A 20,860-nucleotide genomic window follows, 5' to 3' on the forward strand; every position below is an offset into this window, starting at 1 on the left:
ACAACTTGGCTTCTGATACCTGACTATTAAATTATTATTATTATTATTATTATTATTATTATTACCCCACCCATCTGGCTGGCATTCTGAGCAGCTCCCAACAGAATATTAAAAAACGTTAAAATATCAAACATTTAAAACTTCTAAACAGGGCTGCCTTCAGATGTCTTCTAAAAGTCAGAAAGTTGTTTATTTCCCTGACATCTGATGGGAGGGCGTTCCACAGGGCGGGCGCCACTACCGAGAAGGCCCTCTGCCTGGTTCCCTGCAACCTCACTTCTCGCAGTGAGGGAACCGCCAGAAAGCCCTCAGAGCTGGACCTCAGTGTCTGGGCTGAACGATAGGGGTGGAGATGCTCCTTCAGGTATACTGGGCCAAGACTGTTTAAATATTGTTTAACTATTGTCTTAAGCTTTTAACTGGGGTGGGCAATAAATGAAGCTTTCACTGTTAATAAGCTTCTACTTCAGTTTCCTGTGAAAACTGAAGGCAGCCCTGTTTAGGGAAGTTCTTAAAGTTTGATGTTTTATTGTGTTTTTAATATTCTGTTGGGAGCCACTCAGAGTGGCTGGGGAAACCTAGCCAGATGGGCAGGTATAAATAAATAAATGATGATGATGATGCATAAACCTACCAGTTAAAACAAGACAGGCAAATCCTTGTGAGCCTTTAAATCACTCCCTCATGCCACCTTAGACACAGACACAGAGAGGCAACACTAGCATAGAGAATCTACACTTTGCGTATATACATCAACAGTCTGAAGTTACACGATCCAGGAAATTTGCTGAAGCTAAGCAGGTATTCATCTGGTCAGATCCTAAGTGGGAAAACACCTGGGAACTCCTGGTGTGTTGCCACACAGCCCATACAGAAGAAAGACCTGATGCAAATGCAACAAGGAAGCAAGCAAATAAACCCACAGCATTAAGCCGGATGCCTCAGGTGTCTCTGCAAAAAAAGAGGACACAAACCATGTCTTTCTTATACACACGGAAAAAATTAAATCTTGCTGTTGCATGTTGTTGAGCAAAGGTGCCTTGCCCCTCAGCCTGGCATGAAGCAGAAAGCTTTATCCATCGCCAAGTCGGAACCCTCCCCCCAACTCCTGCTGCCAAATAGGGCAAATCCACAGATGTCCCTTATTAATATCCTGGCCCTGTGGGTCTTTGTGCGAAAGGGCACTTCTCCCAACACTTTTCTCTCTGTGTGTGTCATGCACAGGCAAAGCTGATATGCGCTGGGATTCCTGCTGAGACCTCCTTACGAGAAACTAGCCCTTCGTGAATTGTCTGTCCTCCTTCCTGGGCCACTTACAACGAGCCCGGGCTCCAGGGTCCATGCGAAATCAACTACCCCAGTTCAGGTCTGGAAGTGACACCTTTTTCTCACTCCCTGGATCTTGAGAGACAGCTGCCTCTCACCTGGAAGTGAGGCTCCCTTCAGATACAAAACTTCACAACTTTTAGAAGACATGTGAAGGCAGCCTTGTATCGGGAAGTTGTTGTTGTTGTTGCTGATTTTAATTTTTTATTCATACTTTTCAAATTTATACATTTCATTAGTTTTACAATCAATCTAACATTTCAAAATTTGACTTCCTTCTCCCTCTTTCTGCGGTTCCTAAAATTTATTTTTTTAAGATCCAAAATACATTTCACTTGCTCGTTTAATTGTCTGCTGTAAACATACGCTCTTATAAAATTGCAGGTTATCACAATGATCCGGCTCATGTTTTGGTTTACAATTTATCTGTAAATATTCAATAAACCATTGCCATTCTTTTATAAAAAGTTTTGTTATCTTGATTTGTTCTGGTAAGTTTCGCCATTTCCCCGGATCTTGAGAGACAGCTGCTGCCTACCTGGAAGTGAGGCTCCTGGAGAATGCGAGCCAGTTCGGCGGCCGTGCTGTCTTGCTGAGCGATGGAAGTGATGTCTTTGAGTATCTCCTGGACCAGCTCCAGATTGTTGTCTCTCACGGCTTCCAGTTTTGTCTCCTCCAGTCGCTCGTGAGCCTGCACAGTGGGCGGGTGGCAAAAGGGCGAAGGAGGGGGGGTGGATTAGAGAGGCACATGTAAATAAACCAACAAAGCCCCGCGAACCCTTTGTCCTTCTGACACTGTGGATGCTGGAGACCTACGGGGGTTATGTTTATGTGGATGCCCATGGCCCTGTCCCCCAAGTTAAACCAAAAGCATGTGTGTGTGGTTGATAGAGCTCTCCAAATTTTAAATATGGGTTCCTGCAGAGCTTGGGAAAACTCGTCAGCACTTTCCAGAGCCAAAAGGGTAAGGTTGGGGGGGGGGAGAGAGAGGGTGTGTTGTGAACTGTGTAAAGGAAAGGGGATTGGAAGAATTACTCACACATGCCGCTCTCACACAAACACACAGCCCACTTGCTCAGAGCAGCATCCCCAGAAAGATCAGAGCCTCTCCCAGCCTTTGACAGGGAGCGCAGCAAAAAATCAAGCAGGTCTTTGCTGCAAAAGGGGTGAATCGCTGGCTCTGGAGGAGCCTCGAGAAAGGCTGCCCAAAGGGAGGCAGACACAAAAGAGGAGGAATTAAAAATAAGAAGGCTCTCAAGGAGTTGCCTGCCTGAAGTCAGCAGGAGGGCGGTGGGACGGAGAGCTAAATATGAGCCAGTTCTGGAATCCAGGGCTAGCACTGGGAAATAGCGAGGTGGGATGTTTCTGGATAGCTTTAGCTGAAAAATAGGACAAAAAAATCCTGACTCTAGCCCTCTCGAGAGCAACTTTCCCAGACTCCACTATTTGACAGGGGCTGGGTGAGAAGGGAGAATGTGTTTGGGCCCTCAATCCAGGAAACATTAACATACAAGTTTCACTAGGTTTCTGCGGCCAGCTCAGGGCCAAACTAAAGGAAAACAGGAGATGTCCAGTTTTCTTACAGTATCTGAAGGCAGCCCTGTTTAGGGAAGTTCTTAATGTTTGATGTTTTATTGTGTTTTTAATATTCTGTTGGGAGTTGCCCAGAGTGGCTGGGGAAACCCAGCCAGATGGGCAGGGTACAAATTAAAATTATTATTATTATTATTATTATTATTATTATTATTATTATTATTATTTCTACTATTATTAAAAGGGGAAAATGGGTGTGGAAGGCAGAGAAGCTGCCGGATGCAGTGATTGGGATCAGAGGTACAGCATGAGGGAGGGTCTGCTTAACCCTTACCCTTCCGGCCATTTCCCTGCTCAAAATCACTCCCCAAGCTCTTTTTTCAGACTGTGGCTGGAAGATATGTGGTCCCTGTATCTTCTCCCTCAAGGAGAAAAGCGGCTTGGGGTAAGGATGTGGCAGAAGAGGAGAGAGAGAAATTTGGTTCAATTCACATCAAAAGGCAGATCTACCTAATATGCAGTTTCCTGAAACTGTATGTAAACGGAAAAGCAACAATCCTTCAAGATTTGCACTTCTCTGAATTCTGCCATTCTCCAGCCGAGTAATGTGTACAAAAATGCATATAACTGAGGTAGTGTGTGCGTGAAAATGCATATTAACTGTGAAAGCATACAAACGAAGACAAATATGTTTTACAGAAATGGGTAAATGACATTTAAAAAATGTGCATCTTAAACACTGGTGAATTTTAATGGGGACATTTTTAAAAATCAAACTGAAGTGGAAATGCGAAGGACTGAAATTAAGATTTGAAAAGCGAGAAATCAAGAAAATTGAAAGACTATGGGTTACAGCTAGCTTGGTTGGAAATGAATTCAGCATTTCAGACTGAGAGATGCAGCCCATTTCATTTTCAATTACTATTTCAGTTATTGTTACTTGATTATAAATAAATTAAATTTCGTTATTATCTGAACTTGGTTGAAATAAAATGTATTTTTCAGATCCTGCTTATGCATTCCCCATTTCAAAAGCAACCTGGCTCCAAATGACTAAAAATTCCAAAGCCAGAAAAAGGTTTGCTGCGAACTGCCCTGCCATCTTCGGATGGAGGGTGGTGTATTAATGATCTAGGCAGCAACCATTTCGCATGGGGGTCTGTTTCCGGGTCCCCACGCCTGTCAGCAGAGCATGTATAATTCTGCCTCCATTCTTCCCTCTTCTGGATCATTTGGACGCACCTAAAGTGGTCATCACTAATAACAATAACAGAGATCAGTTTGCATTTCTTAGTGCAGAAAGCACTGATCTGATGTATAGAAATATTTCCTATTCTAATTCATTCAAGAGAGTTCTAGAAGCTTCTCTGTGTGAAAGAAGCATGCAGAAAGTGTCTGAAGTTTGGGTTATTCCTTCAGAGAAGCTGAATACAGCTGGTTAAAACTGGCTCTGTTATCTCTTTCTGCCAAGGTCATGCTGACTAAAATAATAGGCCAGAAGGAGCCTCGGTTTCACTTTCTCTTTCTGTCTCGCTCCCTTCTGGTGTGGTGTTCTGTACATAGTATGCTGTGTTAAGGTTTAGACTTCTTATAAGTTATTGTAAGTTTAAATTAAGTGTACTGCAACTGGATTTCTTTTTTTATTTTAATTTCTTTTTTAATTTTATTGAATTTTAATGGTACAGGGGGAAAATAATAAAACAAAACAAAAAAGAGACAAAAGGAAATACATAGATAAGACAAAAATAAATTACTATTTACACAAACAAAAGTCATTCCCACCCCGTGACTACCCATCACCACACCACACCGCTTCCCTCCACCACACCTCGACTACCATTTATTTTGAATTTCGTATAAAACTTTGCAATATTTTAAGTTTTATATTTTGATCTTGTTATGACATGACTTATTAATGGTTTCTGTTCCACTTTACTCCTTTAATCTAAACATATCAGCATATTCTTTTTTGGACAGTGTTTATCCATATATTCTTCAAAACATTGCCATTCTTGTCTAAGTTTTTGATTTGACTGCATTTTTATATTTGCAGTTAGCTTGCCATTTCTAGAAATTCGCTTAATTTGTGTAGCTAGTCATCTTTTGTAGGTATTGTCTCGGAACTGGATTTCTTATGGACGGTGCCAATCCTGAATGTATTGGATTTGTGACCATTGTTCTCATTTGCCTTCAGCAGCAGTAAAGCTCTGCCTCTGGTCTGTTAAGTTTTTACTCTGCTAACTATACGTTGGAGTTCTGCTCTGGATCAATATTGAGTAGAATTCCATGACAATAACGACTGCACACACTTGAGAGCAGGCGCTGTTGGCTGTCTACTCTTCCTGGGTTGTTTGCTTATATTATCTTTCATTTTAATGGCTAATTTTCCCTAGTGGCTGCAGTGGAGAGAATGAGGGACAATTAGCTGCCAGAAGAAAGATAAGCAGAGGTAAACAACAGAAAGGTGGCCAGGGATTAATGTCTCTGAGAGTGTGTGTGCACCCGCAACTGTGAGCATTTCTCACACACCCCATCTTCCTCTGCCTGCCTCTAGGGGAACTGCCTCTGTAACCTGAAGTGTCTGTAACCTGAAGCGTCTGTAACCTGAGCTACCACTGTACTTGCACTGGTGTGCTTTCGAACTGCTAGGTTGGCAGGAGCTGGGACAGATCAACAGGAGCTCATTCCGTCGCGGGGATTTGAACCGCCGACCTTCCGATTGTCAAGCCCAAGAGGCTCAATAGTTTAGACCACAGCGCCACCCGTTCCCATTATGGATATATAAGCCCTTGCAGGTTCATCAGGCTATTTCCATGGTATCCCATATTCTAACAGGGAACTCATTCTTCAAGTGTGCATTCTTGTGCAGCCAAAACAATGCCATCCAATCAGAAGAGGGATGGATCAATGGAGTGTGGGGACTCAAGATTTGCAGAAGTAACCAAAACAGCCCAATGAGGAGGAATAAGCAAGCTAAGTAGCGTATTTTTCGCCCTATAGGACGCACTTTTCCCCCTCTAAAAATGAAGGGGAAATGTGTGTGCATCCTATGGGGGGAATACAGGCTTCAGGAAGCTCTGCGCACCGCGCCGGCCTCCAGAGGGTCGCGCAGAGCTGCCTGCATTCCGAGCTGCGCACTCTTCAGTGCGCCCGGTCTTCGCACAGCTGTCCGCAAGCCTGGGGAGACCGGGACAGCTCCCTAGGCTTGCGGATAGCAGGCTGTTCTGGGGGCTGGGGGCGGGGGGAAGCTCGGGCTTCCCCCGCGCCAGCCCCATACCTGGGGGGGGGAATAATTTTTTTCCTTTATTTTCCCCCCAAAAAAACTAGGTGCGTCCTATAGGGCGGTGCGTCCTATGGGGCGAAAAATACGGTAGGTGCAGAATACTGCCTGCCTGTTCAGGGAAGAAAATGGAAAACTATGGACAGGGAGGATGGAATGAATTCTTCTGGAAAAGCACATCGCTGGCTGGAAGCCTGAACAGGAGTTCTCTGCACAGCAATGTGTGCTGAGACAAAATTATCCCCTCCAAATTCTAACTAGTGAATGCTTTTCTCAAATACTCTCCCGCTATTCTCTAAGTGGCTGAATATTTGATGGCTGCTTTTGACATCCAGCTACACTGAATTTTGTTGTTTGATGCCTGACAGGTTTTGACAATAATTTATTGGTTGATGCTAGCAATTGTGTTTGATAGTGCAGGCTGGACAGATAGCAAGTACACAAATTGTATTATTGAGCTTCAAACCAAAAACCACACTCAGATTATGGCTAATTATATCTACTAATAAGATGGTTATTATCTTCTTTTGGGAAAGCCCCACTGAAGGGTGATCTGTAAATATTTTAAATAAGAAAAAGTAAATGAAAACATTTTATACTAGAAAAATAAAAAACCACTTTCCATCCCAGAGTAGTTAAGAAAAAAACGTGGGAATCAGCATTGGTATTTAAACTGGCACACCAAGCAACAGCTGGAATAAATGTTCAAGAAAGCAAATTTCTTGAAATGTGGGGTTTATTTATACATTTTTGGAATAATAGAATTGGGGGATAGTATCCCACCCTATGCTAAACAAGAGTTGAAAGCTCATTCTAAAACTGGGGGTAAACATGTTTGGGCTCTATTCAATTACTGTATTTTTCCGTGTATAAGACTATATTTCCCCCCAATTTTTTTAAGTTTAAAATTGGGGGTCGTCTTATACACAGAATGTTGCAATTCATTATTTATTAATTTTGGGTTCAAAAAATAGAGGTCGTCTTATACGTAGGGGCATCTTATACACAGAAAAATATGGTAAGTCCTACACAGAGTAGACAAAATAAAATATGAATTTTGTTAGTCATGTCCATTAGCTATAATGGGTCTACTCTTGAGTAAGACTAGCATTGCCCCCACCCCCACCCCACAGTTTATCCTAACTGTGTTACACCTTGTTTGTAACATTTTTTCTTATAAAAACACTAAATGAAAAACCCATTTATAACCGGGCCTTTCTGCCTCAGCTTGAGGCAGCTTGCAGCAAAATCAATAAGTCTGATCAATAAACATCAACAAAAACAAAGAATATGAACAAGCAGAGGAGAGTAAATAATACACAAAACTACTTAGCAGCAGGGAATCAGGCAAAGGTCCCCAGCTGATATGCAATGGCTTTTAAAACAAACAAGAATACCAGCCAGCCCACATGATGGACAGCATGCAATGGTAGTTAGTACTTGACAGCGTTAGACAGCTGGACAACTTAAGAGATTTGTTTTTTTGAAAAACTACCCTGAGAGACACTCGCGGCTTAAAGCGGTTGAATTTTGAGGAGGAAGTTTTTCCTGCTTAAAATGGCACTTTTAAACTTAAAATGCCTTGTCCCAAAATTGCCAGAGTTTTATATTTCTGCAGATTCTGACTACCACCTCTCTCCTGGAACATGAAAGAAAGAAAGAAAGAAAGAAAGAAAGAAAGAAAGAAAGAAAGAAAGAAAGAAAGAAATCTTGAGCCTGCATACAGGTAGTTCATGTGTCTCAGGCCTGTGTCCTGTATAATGCAAAGCTGGAGCTGTGCTGTGATGAACTATGGCTAAAATGAAGTTGTCTGTAATAGCAGAAATAGGCTAGGCAGGGGGGATGGCCCCCAACTGGGTGGATAAAAATCAATGATTTTTTTTAAAAAATAAGATTTTAAAAAATAAATAAATCAGATTATTATTATTTTTTTAAATTGGATTTTTAAATAAAATGCTTTTGGAGGAAAAGTCTTTCTAAAGATAGTTTTCTGTTTAAGTTACATTATAGCCCAACAAAATATTAAAATACAGTGGTCTGTTAAACATTAAAAGCTTCCCTAAACAGGGCTGCCTTCAGATGTCTTCTAAAAACCAGATAGTTGTTTATTTCCTTGACATCTGGTGCGAGGATGTTCCACAGGGCAGGTGCCACCACCAAGAAGGCCCTCTGCCTGGTTCCCTGTAACTTGGCTTCTTGCAGTGAGGGAACTGCCAGAAGGCCCTCGGCGCTGGACCTCAGTGTCTGGGCTGAACGATGGGGGTGGAGACGCTCCTTCAGGTATACTGGACCGAGGACGTTTACTTTAATATCAGATTCTATTATTTCTCTTTGGAATTTTGAGATTTTGTGAGCAAATCTCTTTTTCCCTTATCATTTTTAAATCATTCATTTATCTGGACGTGTCGTAACCAATTTAGAATGGAATCTTCCATCTTCTCACCGACTTCTGCTGTGTATTCCTCCTGAATCTCATTTTAAAAGAACCACCTTGCACTTGGCAAGACACCATCATCCATTCTGTCACACCACATGGGACCCATTCAGCTAAAAAACACGGAAGAAGTCATATATGTGTGTGCATTTGTGTGTGTGCGTGCATTTGTATTATGTGTGTGCGGTGTGAAGGCCGGATTGTGTATCCAGGTAAAGGGGAAATAAAGCGAGCAGAGAATAGGTTGTCAGCTAATCTATTCGGCAAAAGCGTTAAGGGCAAGATTAAGAAGGAGTAAGCGATGCAGCAGAAGTGGGTGGAACTGGAGAAGCAGGATCTGTTGCAGCAAACTGCCCCTCTCCCAACTACCCCATGTAACTGTACCTTAGCCAATGATCTTACTATTGGACTCTCCATGAGGCCACGGAGAAAGATGAGGTCCAGGTCTCCGGCTCCCATAGAGTTGGGGAGGTCACTGAGGTTGTCTAAGACCTGCTGCATTGCTGTGTAGAGAAACAACAGGGATGTTATTTCATTTTTTATTGGGGTGGGGACAGAAATCATAACAAAACAGGTGCAATCAGGGCAAGCCCAAGACATTCCGGCACCTGAGGCAAGCCACAAAATGTAACCTACCTCCCCACCATAGCCTACAACATTTCTCCAATGAAAATAGAGATGTCCTATCCCATAATAATTTTACTATTCCTGCCCCACCCATCTCACTTGGTTGCCCCAGCCGCTTGTGGCATACAGTGGTACCTCGGGTTACAAACGCTTCAGGTTGCAGACGCTTCAGGTTACAGACTCTGCTAATCCAGTAGTACCTCAGGTTAAGAACTTTACTTCAGGATGAGAACAGAAATCGTGCGGTGACAGCACAGCGGCAACAGCAGGCCCCACTAGCTAAAGTGGTGCTTCAGGTTAAGAACAGTTTCAGGTTAAGAATGGACCTCCAGAACGAATTAAGTGCATAACCAGAGGTACCACTGTATATACAAACATAATAAAACATTAAACTTTTTTAAAAACAAAAAAACATAAAAAAACCTTCCCTATACATGGCTGCCTTCAGATGTCTTCTAATGGTTTTATAGTTATTTATCTCCTTGGCTCCGCAGTCGGATAACTCCATACCTTCCAACATTTCTCTGAAGAAAATAGGGATGTCCTAAGGAAAAGCGGGGCATTCCGGGATCAAATCAGAACCCAGGGAAGCTTTTGTAAATCTGAAACTGTCCCTGGAAAAGAGGCCTTCTAGTAGCACCTTAAAGACCAACTAAGTTAGTTCTTGGTATGAGCTTTCGTGTGCATGCACACTTCTTCAGATACACTGAAACAGAAGTTGCCAGATCCTTCTATATAGAGAGAAGGTGGGGATGGGTATTACTCAGAAGGGTGGTGGGAATGGGAGATTGGCAGATAGCTGAGATGAGCCTGTTGACGACTCTTAACGACTGCAATAGGTCTTACAGGAAAAGGCAAGGAGTGAGAAGGTGAAAAATGGCTAAGTCATGTATAATGAGATAAGAATCCAATGTCTTTGTTCAGACCAGGTCTCTCCATGGTTTTAAATTTGGTAATGAGTTGCAATTCAGCAGCCTCTCTTTCCAGTCTGGAAAGAGAAGCTGCTGAATTGCAACTCATTACCATTTTTCACCTTCTCACCCCTTGCCTTTTCCTGTAAGACCTATTGCAGTCGTTAAGAGTCGTCAACAGGCTCATCTCAGCTATCTGCCAATCTCCCATTCCCACCACCCTTCTGAGTAATACCCCTCCCCACCTTCTCTCTATATAGAAGGATCTGGCAACTTCTGTTTCAGTGTATCTAAAGAAGTGTGCATGCACACGAAAGCTCATACCAAGAACTAACTTAGTTGGTCTTTAAGGTGCTACTAGAAGGATTTTTTTTATTTTGACTATGGCAGACCAACACGGCTACCTATCTGTAACTGGAAAAGAGGGTCTGTTTTCAGCTGCTCTGGGGGCCCTTTTATCTTAGACAAATGCCCTAAATAAATAAAGAATCTTGCTTCATCGGAATACAAATAGGAAGGGGGGAAAGCCATTTCCCTTCACAAAATTTAACCAAACGGGGAGGTATTTGGCACAGCCTAGTCAGTAGTGTGCCCTATATTTCCAGGCCCACTAGCTAATTGAGGAGAACGTTTCATTAATGACGGACGCTTTTGTTGATCAATTTACTGACTGGATCACCAGTCCTACTTCATTTGCTGTGTTCGATGGGGGGAGGCGGAATTCCCCCTCATATTTGCATTCCCTGAGAGGGAAGGGAAAGCCAGACTGCAGCCTCTGTGCCTTTGTCCACATGCGCACACAGAGCGCAAACAAACAAACAAGCAGCATTTGTGGGTCTTGGCAGACAGCCACAAACATCTGCTTCATCCCCAGATGATAAATTCATTAACACAGGATATAACTGGGGTTCCTCTCTTGCCTGTCAGTCCACAGAGCAGGCAGAGAGGCCTCTGAAGATGACTGACCGCTGTGGGGCAAACGTTTGAGAGGCTGTTGAAAACATTGTGACAGAAATAGCCACACACAAACGCCAGGCACTAACTGCTGAGAATTGTGAGGCTCTCCCAAAGACGGACGGCCGTTCTTCTTGTGTATCCCACCCCCCACTATAGTGGCCAATTGTCCCTGTGAGTTATGAGGGGACAGGGCAGAGACAGCAGATGGAGAGGGAGAAGCGAGCCAGCAGTTCCCTCTCCTCATGAGGGGGTTTTGCCTCAGCTGGAGTCTCTGCCAGCCCTCGACGGGAGTTTCGGGATTCTCAACCCTGAGGGGGCAGCTTAGATCGTACGACAGTGGCAACCTCGGTTCTCGAACGAAATCCGTTCTGGAAGCCCGTTCGGCTTCCGAAACGTTCGGAAACTGAGCTGCGGCTTCCCACTGGTAGCAAGAGCTTCTTGCACTCAGCGGAAGCCGCGTCGCACGTTCGGGTTCCGAAAAACATTCGAAAACGGAAGCATTTACTTCCGGGTTTTCAACGTTCGGGAGCCAAAAGGTTTGGGAACCAAGGTTCCACTGTACTTCAGACTGCAGGGTTCCGCATGGCATCTTTTAAAACACTGCTCCCTCGATTAAAAACAAAAAAATCCTGAAAATAAAAACTATCACACCAGGGAGAAAGGTTCTGAAACAGCACCATCCTTCCGCCCAGAGTGGGCGGGGTATAAATAATAATTATTATTATTATTATTATTATTATTATTATTATTATTATTCTGCAATGGGATATTACTGCCATATTCTGCTGCACCTGTAGCAGACCAGGCTTCTGAGGCTGCCTTGCATGCTCAGGTTTGGGGGCTGGGGCTGGGTTGCCACCGCTTCCCCCTTGTTGGCAGGAGGCCTGGATCCAGCAGGCCCCCAAAGTATCCATATTTTCCAGGGGCAGTCCCAGATTTACAGAAGCCATCAAAGTTTCTGATCTGATCTGATCCAGGAATGTCCCACTTTTCCTTAGGATGTCTCTGTTTTCATTGGAGAAATGATGGAGGGTATGGAATAGGATGTCCCTATTTCCATCAGAGAAATGTTGGAAGATATGGAATAAAGGTAAAGGGACCCCTGACCATTAGGTCCAGTCGTGGCCAACTCTGGGGTTGCGGCGCTCATCTCGCTTGCAGGCTGAGGAAGCCGGCGTTTGTCCACAGGCAGCTTTCCAGGTCATGTGGCCAGCATGACTAAACTGCTACTAAACCACTACTGGTGCGGTGGGGCACTGTGTCAGAAACCAGAGTGCACGGAAACGCCATTTATCTTCCCGCCGCAGAGGTACCTATTTATCAGCTTGCACTGGCCTGCTTTCAAACTGCTAGGCTGGCAGGAGCTGAGAGAGAGGAAAGGGAGTTCACTTCACTGCAGGGATTCGAACCGCCGATCTTCTAATGGGCAAGCCCAAGAGGTTCAGTGGTTTAGACCACAGCGCCACCCGCCACCAATGCTTTTGAATCTACTCCTTTCCCCATCCGATGGAGGGAAATGGGCAGTCTTCATTGTGCGTTAAGTGAACAAGAGGATTCAAAGCATGGTTCCAAAGAAGCCAAATGCATTTTCGAAATGTCCAGGGGCACATTTGGAAAGATCAACCCGAAATTGTACATTTCCCTAAAACGCAGAAAGCCGCCCCCCCCTTTTGCCACAACCAGAGGCTATGAATTACCACTTCTTAGTCGTTGTCAACACACACTCCCGATAACTTAAAGAAGGCTGAGCTGTCAGTCTGTTACCAAGATAGGAACGTGGCACCTGCAATAGCTCAACAGGCAGCTGGTGGGTAGCAGCATTTGTGAAGGAATTTAGCTGCCACCAGTAAGCAGCACTTAGTGACAAAAGAAGGTACATATTAACCATGTTCAATCATGGATGTGTGGAGAGATGCCAGGGATGAGGGGTTGGGGTCAACCCAGTTTCAAATGGGAAGTGTAGATAGGTATGCATTAGCACATCCTAACCAGGGGGCTGGGCCCCTATTGTCCAGTTGGCTGAACTGTTAGTTCAGCCAGAGTCAGAAAAGGTATTTGGAAAGCTCAGTTGCTTAGAGCGTGGTGCTGATGACACCAAGGTTGCAGGTTCGATCCCCGTAAGGAACAGCTGCATATTCCTCCATTGCAGGGGGTTGGACGAGATCAGTGGTTCCCAACCTTCTTTGGGCCATGCCCCACCTAAGCATCTCTAAATTCCTGATGCACTGCCCGCCCCCCACCGGTGGCATATAATTCTTATTAGTCAAAAAGGGAACTCCTATTCACGTGGAGGAAGCCTAAAAGGCCATTGGCTTGGTCTAAGCAAGCTTCCAAATTGCCCCCCTTAAAAATTTGCTCCCCAGTGGGGCATGTGCCCCATGTTGGGAACCATGGGACTACTTAATAATAATAATATTTTAATAATAATTTATAATTTCTATAATAATAATTTGCTATTTCTGCCCCACCCATCTAGCTGGGTTTCCCCAGCCACACTGGGCGGCTGCCAACAAAAGATTAAAAACACATTAAAACATCAGGCATTAAAAAACTTCCCTAAATAACAATAATTATTCCTCAGGATCCCTTCCAGCTCCGTGAATGCAAAGAAAGGAGGGGAAAGCGGACTTTTATTTCAGTTTATTATAAAAAATTTTATTGGTTTTACAAAGGTTTTTTAAAACAAACAAACACATAAAAAGACATACAAACAGGTATAGTTTCATAACATTTTTTCCATAAACCTCTCTTCTCGGACTCCCCCATACCTCCCCTTTCTGCATCCCAATGTCCATAGTTTTTTTAACAACTTAAAAATATTTCTTTCCAACCTCTGTCATCTTAATCTTTTCCTTAATCTAATCTTATATCACTGTAACCCTTTCTTTCTGAAAACCTCGACATTCTAGCATTCATCAAGTTTATAGTAGTCCTTAAGATAGATTTTAAATTTCTTCCATTCTTCTTCCGCTGTCTCTTTTCCCTGTTCACGGATTCTGCCAGTCATTTCGGCCAATGTCATATAGTCCATCACTTTCATCTGCCATTCTTCCAGGGTGGGTAAATCTTGTGTCTTCCAATACTTTGCGATAAGTATTCTTGCTGCTGTTGTTGCGTACATATTTCAGTTTAACCAAAACAGGCATGATGGCATCTTTCCCTACACGAATGCCACTCAGAACATTCACAAAGCTTCCAGGTTATGCAGAACACTTTCCTTGCACAGAGCCTAGATGAAGAAGCAAAGCTCAGCGGTTTTGCATCTGTTTTGCATGCAGAAGCTCCTAGGTTCAAGCCCCAGCATTTATGGCTGCCCATCTGAAAGCTGACATAGAATCACAGAATTGTAGAGTTGGAAGGGACCCTGAGGATCATCGAGTCCAACCCAGAGGCAGAGCGAGGTGGGTGTGGTGGGTGTGGTCCGCCCTGGGTGTCATCCCTGGGGGGGGGTTGACATCACCACTGCCCCCGGGACACTAGCCCCTCCCTCCAGGTGCAAGCCCACCACCGGTCCAACCCTTTGCCATTGCAGGAATTGTCATGGAATTCTACTCAATATTGATCCAGAGTAGATTCCAGTGTATAGTTAGCAGAGTAACAACTTAAACACATTGCAGGATTCCCCCCCAAAATAGAGCAGAGGCAATCGTATTTCTTCCAGAAGAGCTTTACCGCTACTGAAAGCATATGAGCATTATGGTCACAAATCCAATACATTCAGGATTGGCACAGTCCATAAGAAATCCAGTTGCGGAAGACTTAACTTAAACTTCCAATAACTTATAAGAAGTCTAAACCTTAACACTAAGCATACAGACCACCACACCAGAAGGAAGAGAGACAGAAAGAGAAAGTGAAACCCAAGCTCCTTCTGGCCTTACTATTATAGTCGGCATGACCTTGACAGAGAGAGATAAGAAAAACTAAGGCCTGGGGGCCAGATCCAGCCCAATCGCCTTCTAAGTCCAGTCCATGGACGGTCCAGGAATCAGCGGGTTTTTACATGAGTAGAATGTGTGCTTTTATTTAAAATGCATCTCTGGGTTATTTGTGGGGCCTGTCTGGTGTTTTTACATAAGTAGAATGTGTGCTTTTATTAAAAATGCATCTCTGGGTTAATTGTGGGGCATAGGAATTCGTTCCTCCTTCTTTTTTTCAAAATATAGTCTGGCCCCCCAAAGATCTGAGTGGACCAGCCCCCTGCTGAAAATGTTTTCTGGCCCCTGGATAAGAGAGCCAGTTTAAGCCTGCTGTACAGTGGTACCTCAGGTTACATACGCTTCAGGTTACATACGCTTCAGGTTACACACTCCTCTAACCCAGAAATAGTGCTTCAGGTTAAGAACTTTGTTTCAGGATAAGAACAGAAATCTGGCTCTGGTGGCACGGCGGCAGCAGGAGGCCCCATTAGCTAAAGTGGTGCTTCAGGTTGAGAACAGTTTCAGGTTAAGACCTCCAGAACGAATTAAGTACTTAACCTGAGGTACCACTGCACTCAGCTTCTCTGAAGGAATAACCCAAACTTCACGAACCTTCTGCTTGCTTCTTTCACACAGAGAAGCTCCCAGAACCTTCCTGAATTAAGTAGAATAGGAAAGATATCTACACATCAGATCAACACTTTCTGTACTAAGAAACGCAAACTGACAGAAATATGCATTTTGTCCCATGCAAGGATCGAACCTGCAACCTTGGCACTATCAGCACCACACTCTAACCAACTGAGCTATCCAGGTCATCTTTGCTACAGCAGAATGTGTGGCTTGGCTTTACACCTCTCTCTCTCTTTCTGTCTCTCAACTGGCTGCTGTTGCTTCCACCCCTGGGTAGACAGAAAGCAGCTTCCACAGAATTAACCCTACTAAATATTTCACACATATCTAGGACGGAGCCTTAATCTGGAACACCAGGGAAGTGGGCAACATTATCATCCCCACAGTCCCTTGCCTCAGGGACAGCTATCTCCTACCTCCTCTATGAAGCTCTGATTTCAGAGAGGAAATGAAGAACCTCTCTTCCGAAAAGAGGTCACTCACTGGGCTGCCATTCACAGCTGTCTTCTGGAAAGATGCTGAGGGCACTTCTTCCTGCTGCCGTGGCAACCGTCTCAGGGTACCACAACCCTGCTAAGATTGCTCTCAGCTCAGTTTTGCAGCGGAACCAAAGGCAAGGGGAGGCAGTTCTTCCCCACCTCTTTTCTAACAGTCTCAAATGAGGCAAAAAAGAATTGCCAGACAATGAGATGCAAAATATATAAACACTGTGTGTGCGCGCATGCATTTGTGCCTGCTTACGAGAGCAAGGAACACTTGTCAAGGGGGTTGGCTTTGTGAATTGTGTTCTCTCTTGTACTGCCAGCAAATTTGGACTGAACTCTGATGGGGCAACAAGTGAAACTGGCAGATTAATTATACGATCTGAGGTGAAACCAGAGTATAATACTGGTGAGGCTTGGCGACCTCCCACAAAAGCAAAAATTTGACCTTTTGCTGTTAGGCAAAGACCAGAAGAAGACCTGGATGGTCGCCAGATTCTGTGTGCAAATCTGTAGACACAGACTATCGCTCAACTCAAAATAGTCCAGTATGAAAATCCCCAAACCTGGTTCCATAGGTGACTCTGAGTCAACTCCCTGGGATAGTTTATTGTTGCACAGTGTGTCTAAATTCATTGTTGTACATTGTTTTAATTGTCTGTTTTACTGAATGTTTTTAATTTGTTTTTAGTTTTTTATGTGTTTTAATTATCAGTTTTGTTTTTTATCCACTTAATATTCTATTCTCTGACTGCTGGTCTATGACTGTAATAAACTGATTGGAAAGGGCAGGTTAATTGATTTGGACCAGAAGCTACCGCCCTTTAAATGTGATATAAATGTGCTTTGCTGCCATGAACCCTCACTACTACTGTGCATTAAAAATGGGCTTTCACCACCCTGAATGTCTAGCTAAAAAGATCGCTCAGATTTTAAACCAAATATGGAACCTTCCCAAACACTTGCATCCCAGACACCTAGGAATCTATTTTTAAGTACATATATCCCACTTTTAGGCTACAAACCCTCCCAAAGTGGCCAGAAATCAAATAATTGTGTTGGTTCTCAAAATTATAATGTTGTCTCTTTAAAAGATTGCTGCCAGTGTTTTTTAGGAACTGGGTGCCACTTCCAGCTACAGAGTACTTAAATCTTATAAGGGTACTTAAATCTTATAAATGGTACTTAAATCTATCAAGCCTGTTCAGGCTGGAGTTGAGTCAAACTTTATCAGCAAAAGTTACCAGAGAACTTTCAGTCTCCCCTCAAACTGTTGGAAAGTATCAGCACAGGAGAAAATTTGGAAAAATGCCTCCCCCAGCCTACACACACACACACACACACACACACAACCTGAGCCTACAACTGGGGGGGGGGTCACAGCACTAACACCCCAAGAGTGCCTTGCTTCCCTCATAGTCACAGCCTTGGATTCAAACAGAAATCAAGCATCCCTCTGACTTCCCAGTCTACCACTTTCCTTCTAGCTTTTAGTTCACACCACCCAACTCTCTCCACTCTGCCCTTTGTCCTTCTCACTATTCGAGAGTTGAGAGAGGAACCCCACCCATTTGATCATCCGGCACAGACCCACTTCCTTTGATCCCTTAATGGCCCATCACCCAGGCTATCGCCTTGCCAGAAAGCTAGCCTAGCTTATATTTTAACAGTTGCTGGATAGGATGGGGAATTCCATGTGCCAACTACGGATGCAACACAAATTTATCTTGACTGTTGAAGAAAGGAGTGGTCTTGATTCCTGCCACCTCCCAAGCCGGTTTGCTAGGACTCTAGAGGCTCACATTCTGAAATTTAAAGGGTGGAGCCTGGTGAGGTTGGGGCAGAGCCTGGTTAGCATTCAAATATGGAGCAGGGCATAAGAAGTAGCTGTCTTGCCAAGATATTTTGACCATCTACTCTAGATGATGATGATGATTATTATTATTATTATTATTATTATTATTATTATTATTTATACCCCGCCCTCCGTGGCCAGAGCTGGCCTCAGGGCAGCTAACACCAATAAAATTTCAGTAAAAACATAATAAGAAAAAAGAAAAAGAGCAATTTAAAATACAGGTTAAAATGCAATTTAAAACGCAGCGTCATTTTAAAAGTCAAAGCCATAAAGGGGAGGGAAACATAAGGGTCAGACTGAGTCCAAACCAAAGGCCAGGCGGAACAGCTCTGTCTTGCAGGCCCTGTGGAAAGACGTCAAGTCCTGCAGGGCCCTAGTCTCTTGTGACTGAGCGTTCCACCAAGTTGGGGCCAGTACTGAAAAGGCCCTGGCCCTAGTTAAGACTAACCTAACCACCTTGTGACTCGGGACCTCCAAAATGTTGTCATTTGTGGACCTTAAGGTCCTCCGTGGGGCATACCGGGAGATGGGTCTCCACTACAGCAGAGTGTCTTTCCCATCACCTGTTATGTGATTCTCCCAGCTGGAAGTGCCAGGGAATGAATGGGGGACTTTATGCACACTCCCCCTGAGCTATGGTCCCTCCATAGCTGGTGGGCAGCGCACTGGCAGGGTTTGGAGTGGGGATTAGAGGCTGAAGGCTCAGAGGCGAGGCTTGATCAGCATGGGCAGAGCTAAGGAGAAAAGGGCTAAAGCCAACCAGATAACAGCTTCGCTGCTGCCACTAACTCAGGGGTCAGCAAACTTTGTTAGCAGGGGGCCGGTCCACTGTCCCTCAGACCTTGTGAGGGGCCGGACTATATTTTGGGGGGGAAATGAATGAATTCCTATGCCCCACAAATAACCCAGAGATGCATTTTAAATAAAAGCACACATTCTACTCGTGTAAAACCACGCTGATTCCCGGACCATCTGCGGGCCGGATTTAGAAGGCGATTGGGCCGGATCCTGCCCCCAGGCCTTAGTTTGCCTACCCATGCTCTAACCAATCACCCCAAGACCTACTTCTTTCACCTGCAGGTGCTGAGAAGACAACCAAAACTTGAGAACCTGAAAACCATCCTGCCAAGTTCAGCATCATCCACAGTGTCTCCTTCATATTAACCAACTGGAGGATCTGATGATGATGATGATGATCAGCATTGCTCCTCATCCAGATGTCAAATGTCTAAAATATTCCATTTCTGACAAGCCTGAAATTGTTAGCTGTTAGGTTATTTTGAAGTGTTTTCCAATATTCTGAAATGGTTTAAAAGATTGTATGTTTGTGTTGAATTCTATTGTTTTGCTGTTCTGTTGTCTTCCGCCTTGGGCTCCTTTGGGAGCAAGAATAGGATACACACACACACACACACAGAGAGAGAGAGAGAGAGAGAGAGAGAGGTACCTTGCATCTCGAACAACTTGGCTCCCAAACAAAGCAGCTCCCAGACAATCGAACCCCGGAAGTGACTGTTCCAGTTTTCAAACAATTTTTGGAAGCCGAACGTCCGGCACTTTGGTTTCTGTACATTTTGGAAGTTGAACGGACTTCCGGAATGGATTCTGTTCAAGAACCAACGTACGCCTGTATATATATTCAAACATTTTCACTGAAGCATGGCAATCATTTGAATCACTGTACTTCTTGAGGCTTTGAAAAGAGGCCAAGATGCTTGGGGGGGGCGTGTTTGTTCATTCCCCCCTTGCCTCCCTCATGAGCTCCACCTGATGCAGGGTTTTTGCACAGGAAGCCATCAGTTTTCTAATCTCTTTAAGATGCTCCCTGATTTTCCCCTACTCCTCCCCTTCCCCGGCGCCTGCTCTATTACATCCTCGTTTCTGTGGCAACGAGGGGAAGAGATTTGCATCCAAGGTTACGCTAAAACTAGGGATGGATGAAAGAAAGATTTAAAGAGAGAAGCAGAGACAGAGAGAGACAGGGAGACAGACAGAGGGAGCACAACTCTGGCTGCAGCCCTGAACCAAAATCCCACCAGCACATCAAATCTCTCAGAATGGGAGAAGTCACAAACAGGAAGGGGCAAATAAACCCAATTTCTCATTTGTCCAATACTGAATTCAGTTCTCAGCATGTCCATGTCAGTTTTGCAATGTGTTACTTAAAAATAAAAGCACCCTCATGACAATTCATCAGCATTTTAGTGCAAAGTTCTCCATATATATATATATATAATATGCAATTTTGCCTGATGCGCACATTTTCTGCAAAGCAATTTCCCCTAATATAAGGTAAGGCAAAAGGTAAAGGATCCCTGGACGGTTAAGTCCAGTCAAAGGTGACTATGGGGTTGCAGCACTCATCTCACTTTCAGGCTGAGGGAGACGGCGTTTGTCCAGAGACAGCTTTGTGGGTCATGTGGCCAGAAGGACTAAACCGCTTCTGGCACAACGGAACACAGTGACGGAAACCAGAGCACACGTATTAGGGGATGATTAGCTGCTTGTGCTTAAAATGGTGCCCCTTCAGAGTTTGTGCGGCCCCACAAACCTCTGTGTGTGACAGAGCTCCTCAGACATGTCTGCTCTAGTCACTGTTAGAGTCCGACAGTGGCTGTTTGCGGAAACGCCTCCAACAAAGAAGTTCCTTAACGGAAACACGTCTCCTGGACTCACGACGTGACAGCTTCCGACGAAGCATGGGTCTCCCTGCAATTGTTTCTGACACCTCCCCACTATTTTCACTGGACGTGTCTCTCACCCCTTTCTCCCCCCTGCTTCCTGCCTGCGCTGCTGCATCTCTCTCAGTATCCCTGAGATCCTCCTCCAGAGACCCCGCGCTCCCCCTGCTGGTCCCTGCTTTGGCTGTTGAGTCTCTCCCAGTCTCTGGGAGCCCTAT

The 20,860-nt window shown here is 44.3% G+C and overlaps 1 protein-coding gene across 4 annotated transcripts in view; it reads right to left on the reverse strand.

Annotated features, from left to right (window-relative positions):
* MPP2 (MAGUK p55 scaffold protein 2) overlaps nt 1-20,860 on the reverse strand; it is an 83,076-nt gene that overhangs the window by 36,289 nt on the left and 25,927 nt on the right. For 3 of the 4 annotated variants that reach the window (XR_014212741.1, XM_082194401.1, XM_082194402.1), the window contains exons 3-4: nt 8,958-9,076; nt 1,865-2,017 (exon numbers count right to left, since the gene is read on the reverse strand). Coding sequence is in view for 3 of the 4 variants with exons in the window: in XM_082194401.1 (XP_082050527.1) it covers nt 1,865-2,017; nt 8,958-9,076 (272 nt within the window). In the remaining variant the exon portion in view is untranslated. The remainder of the gene's footprint in view (nt 1-1,864; nt 2,018-8,957; nt 9,077-20,860) is intronic. The other variant, XM_082194403.1, reaches the window with a different exon arrangement.

The sequence above is a fragment of the Podarcis vaucheri genome (genome assembly GCF_965113315.1).
Source record: "Podarcis vaucheri genome assembly, chromosome: 13".
Taxonomy (NCBI): domain Eukaryota; kingdom Metazoa; phylum Chordata; class Lepidosauria; order Squamata; family Lacertidae; genus Podarcis; species Podarcis vaucheri.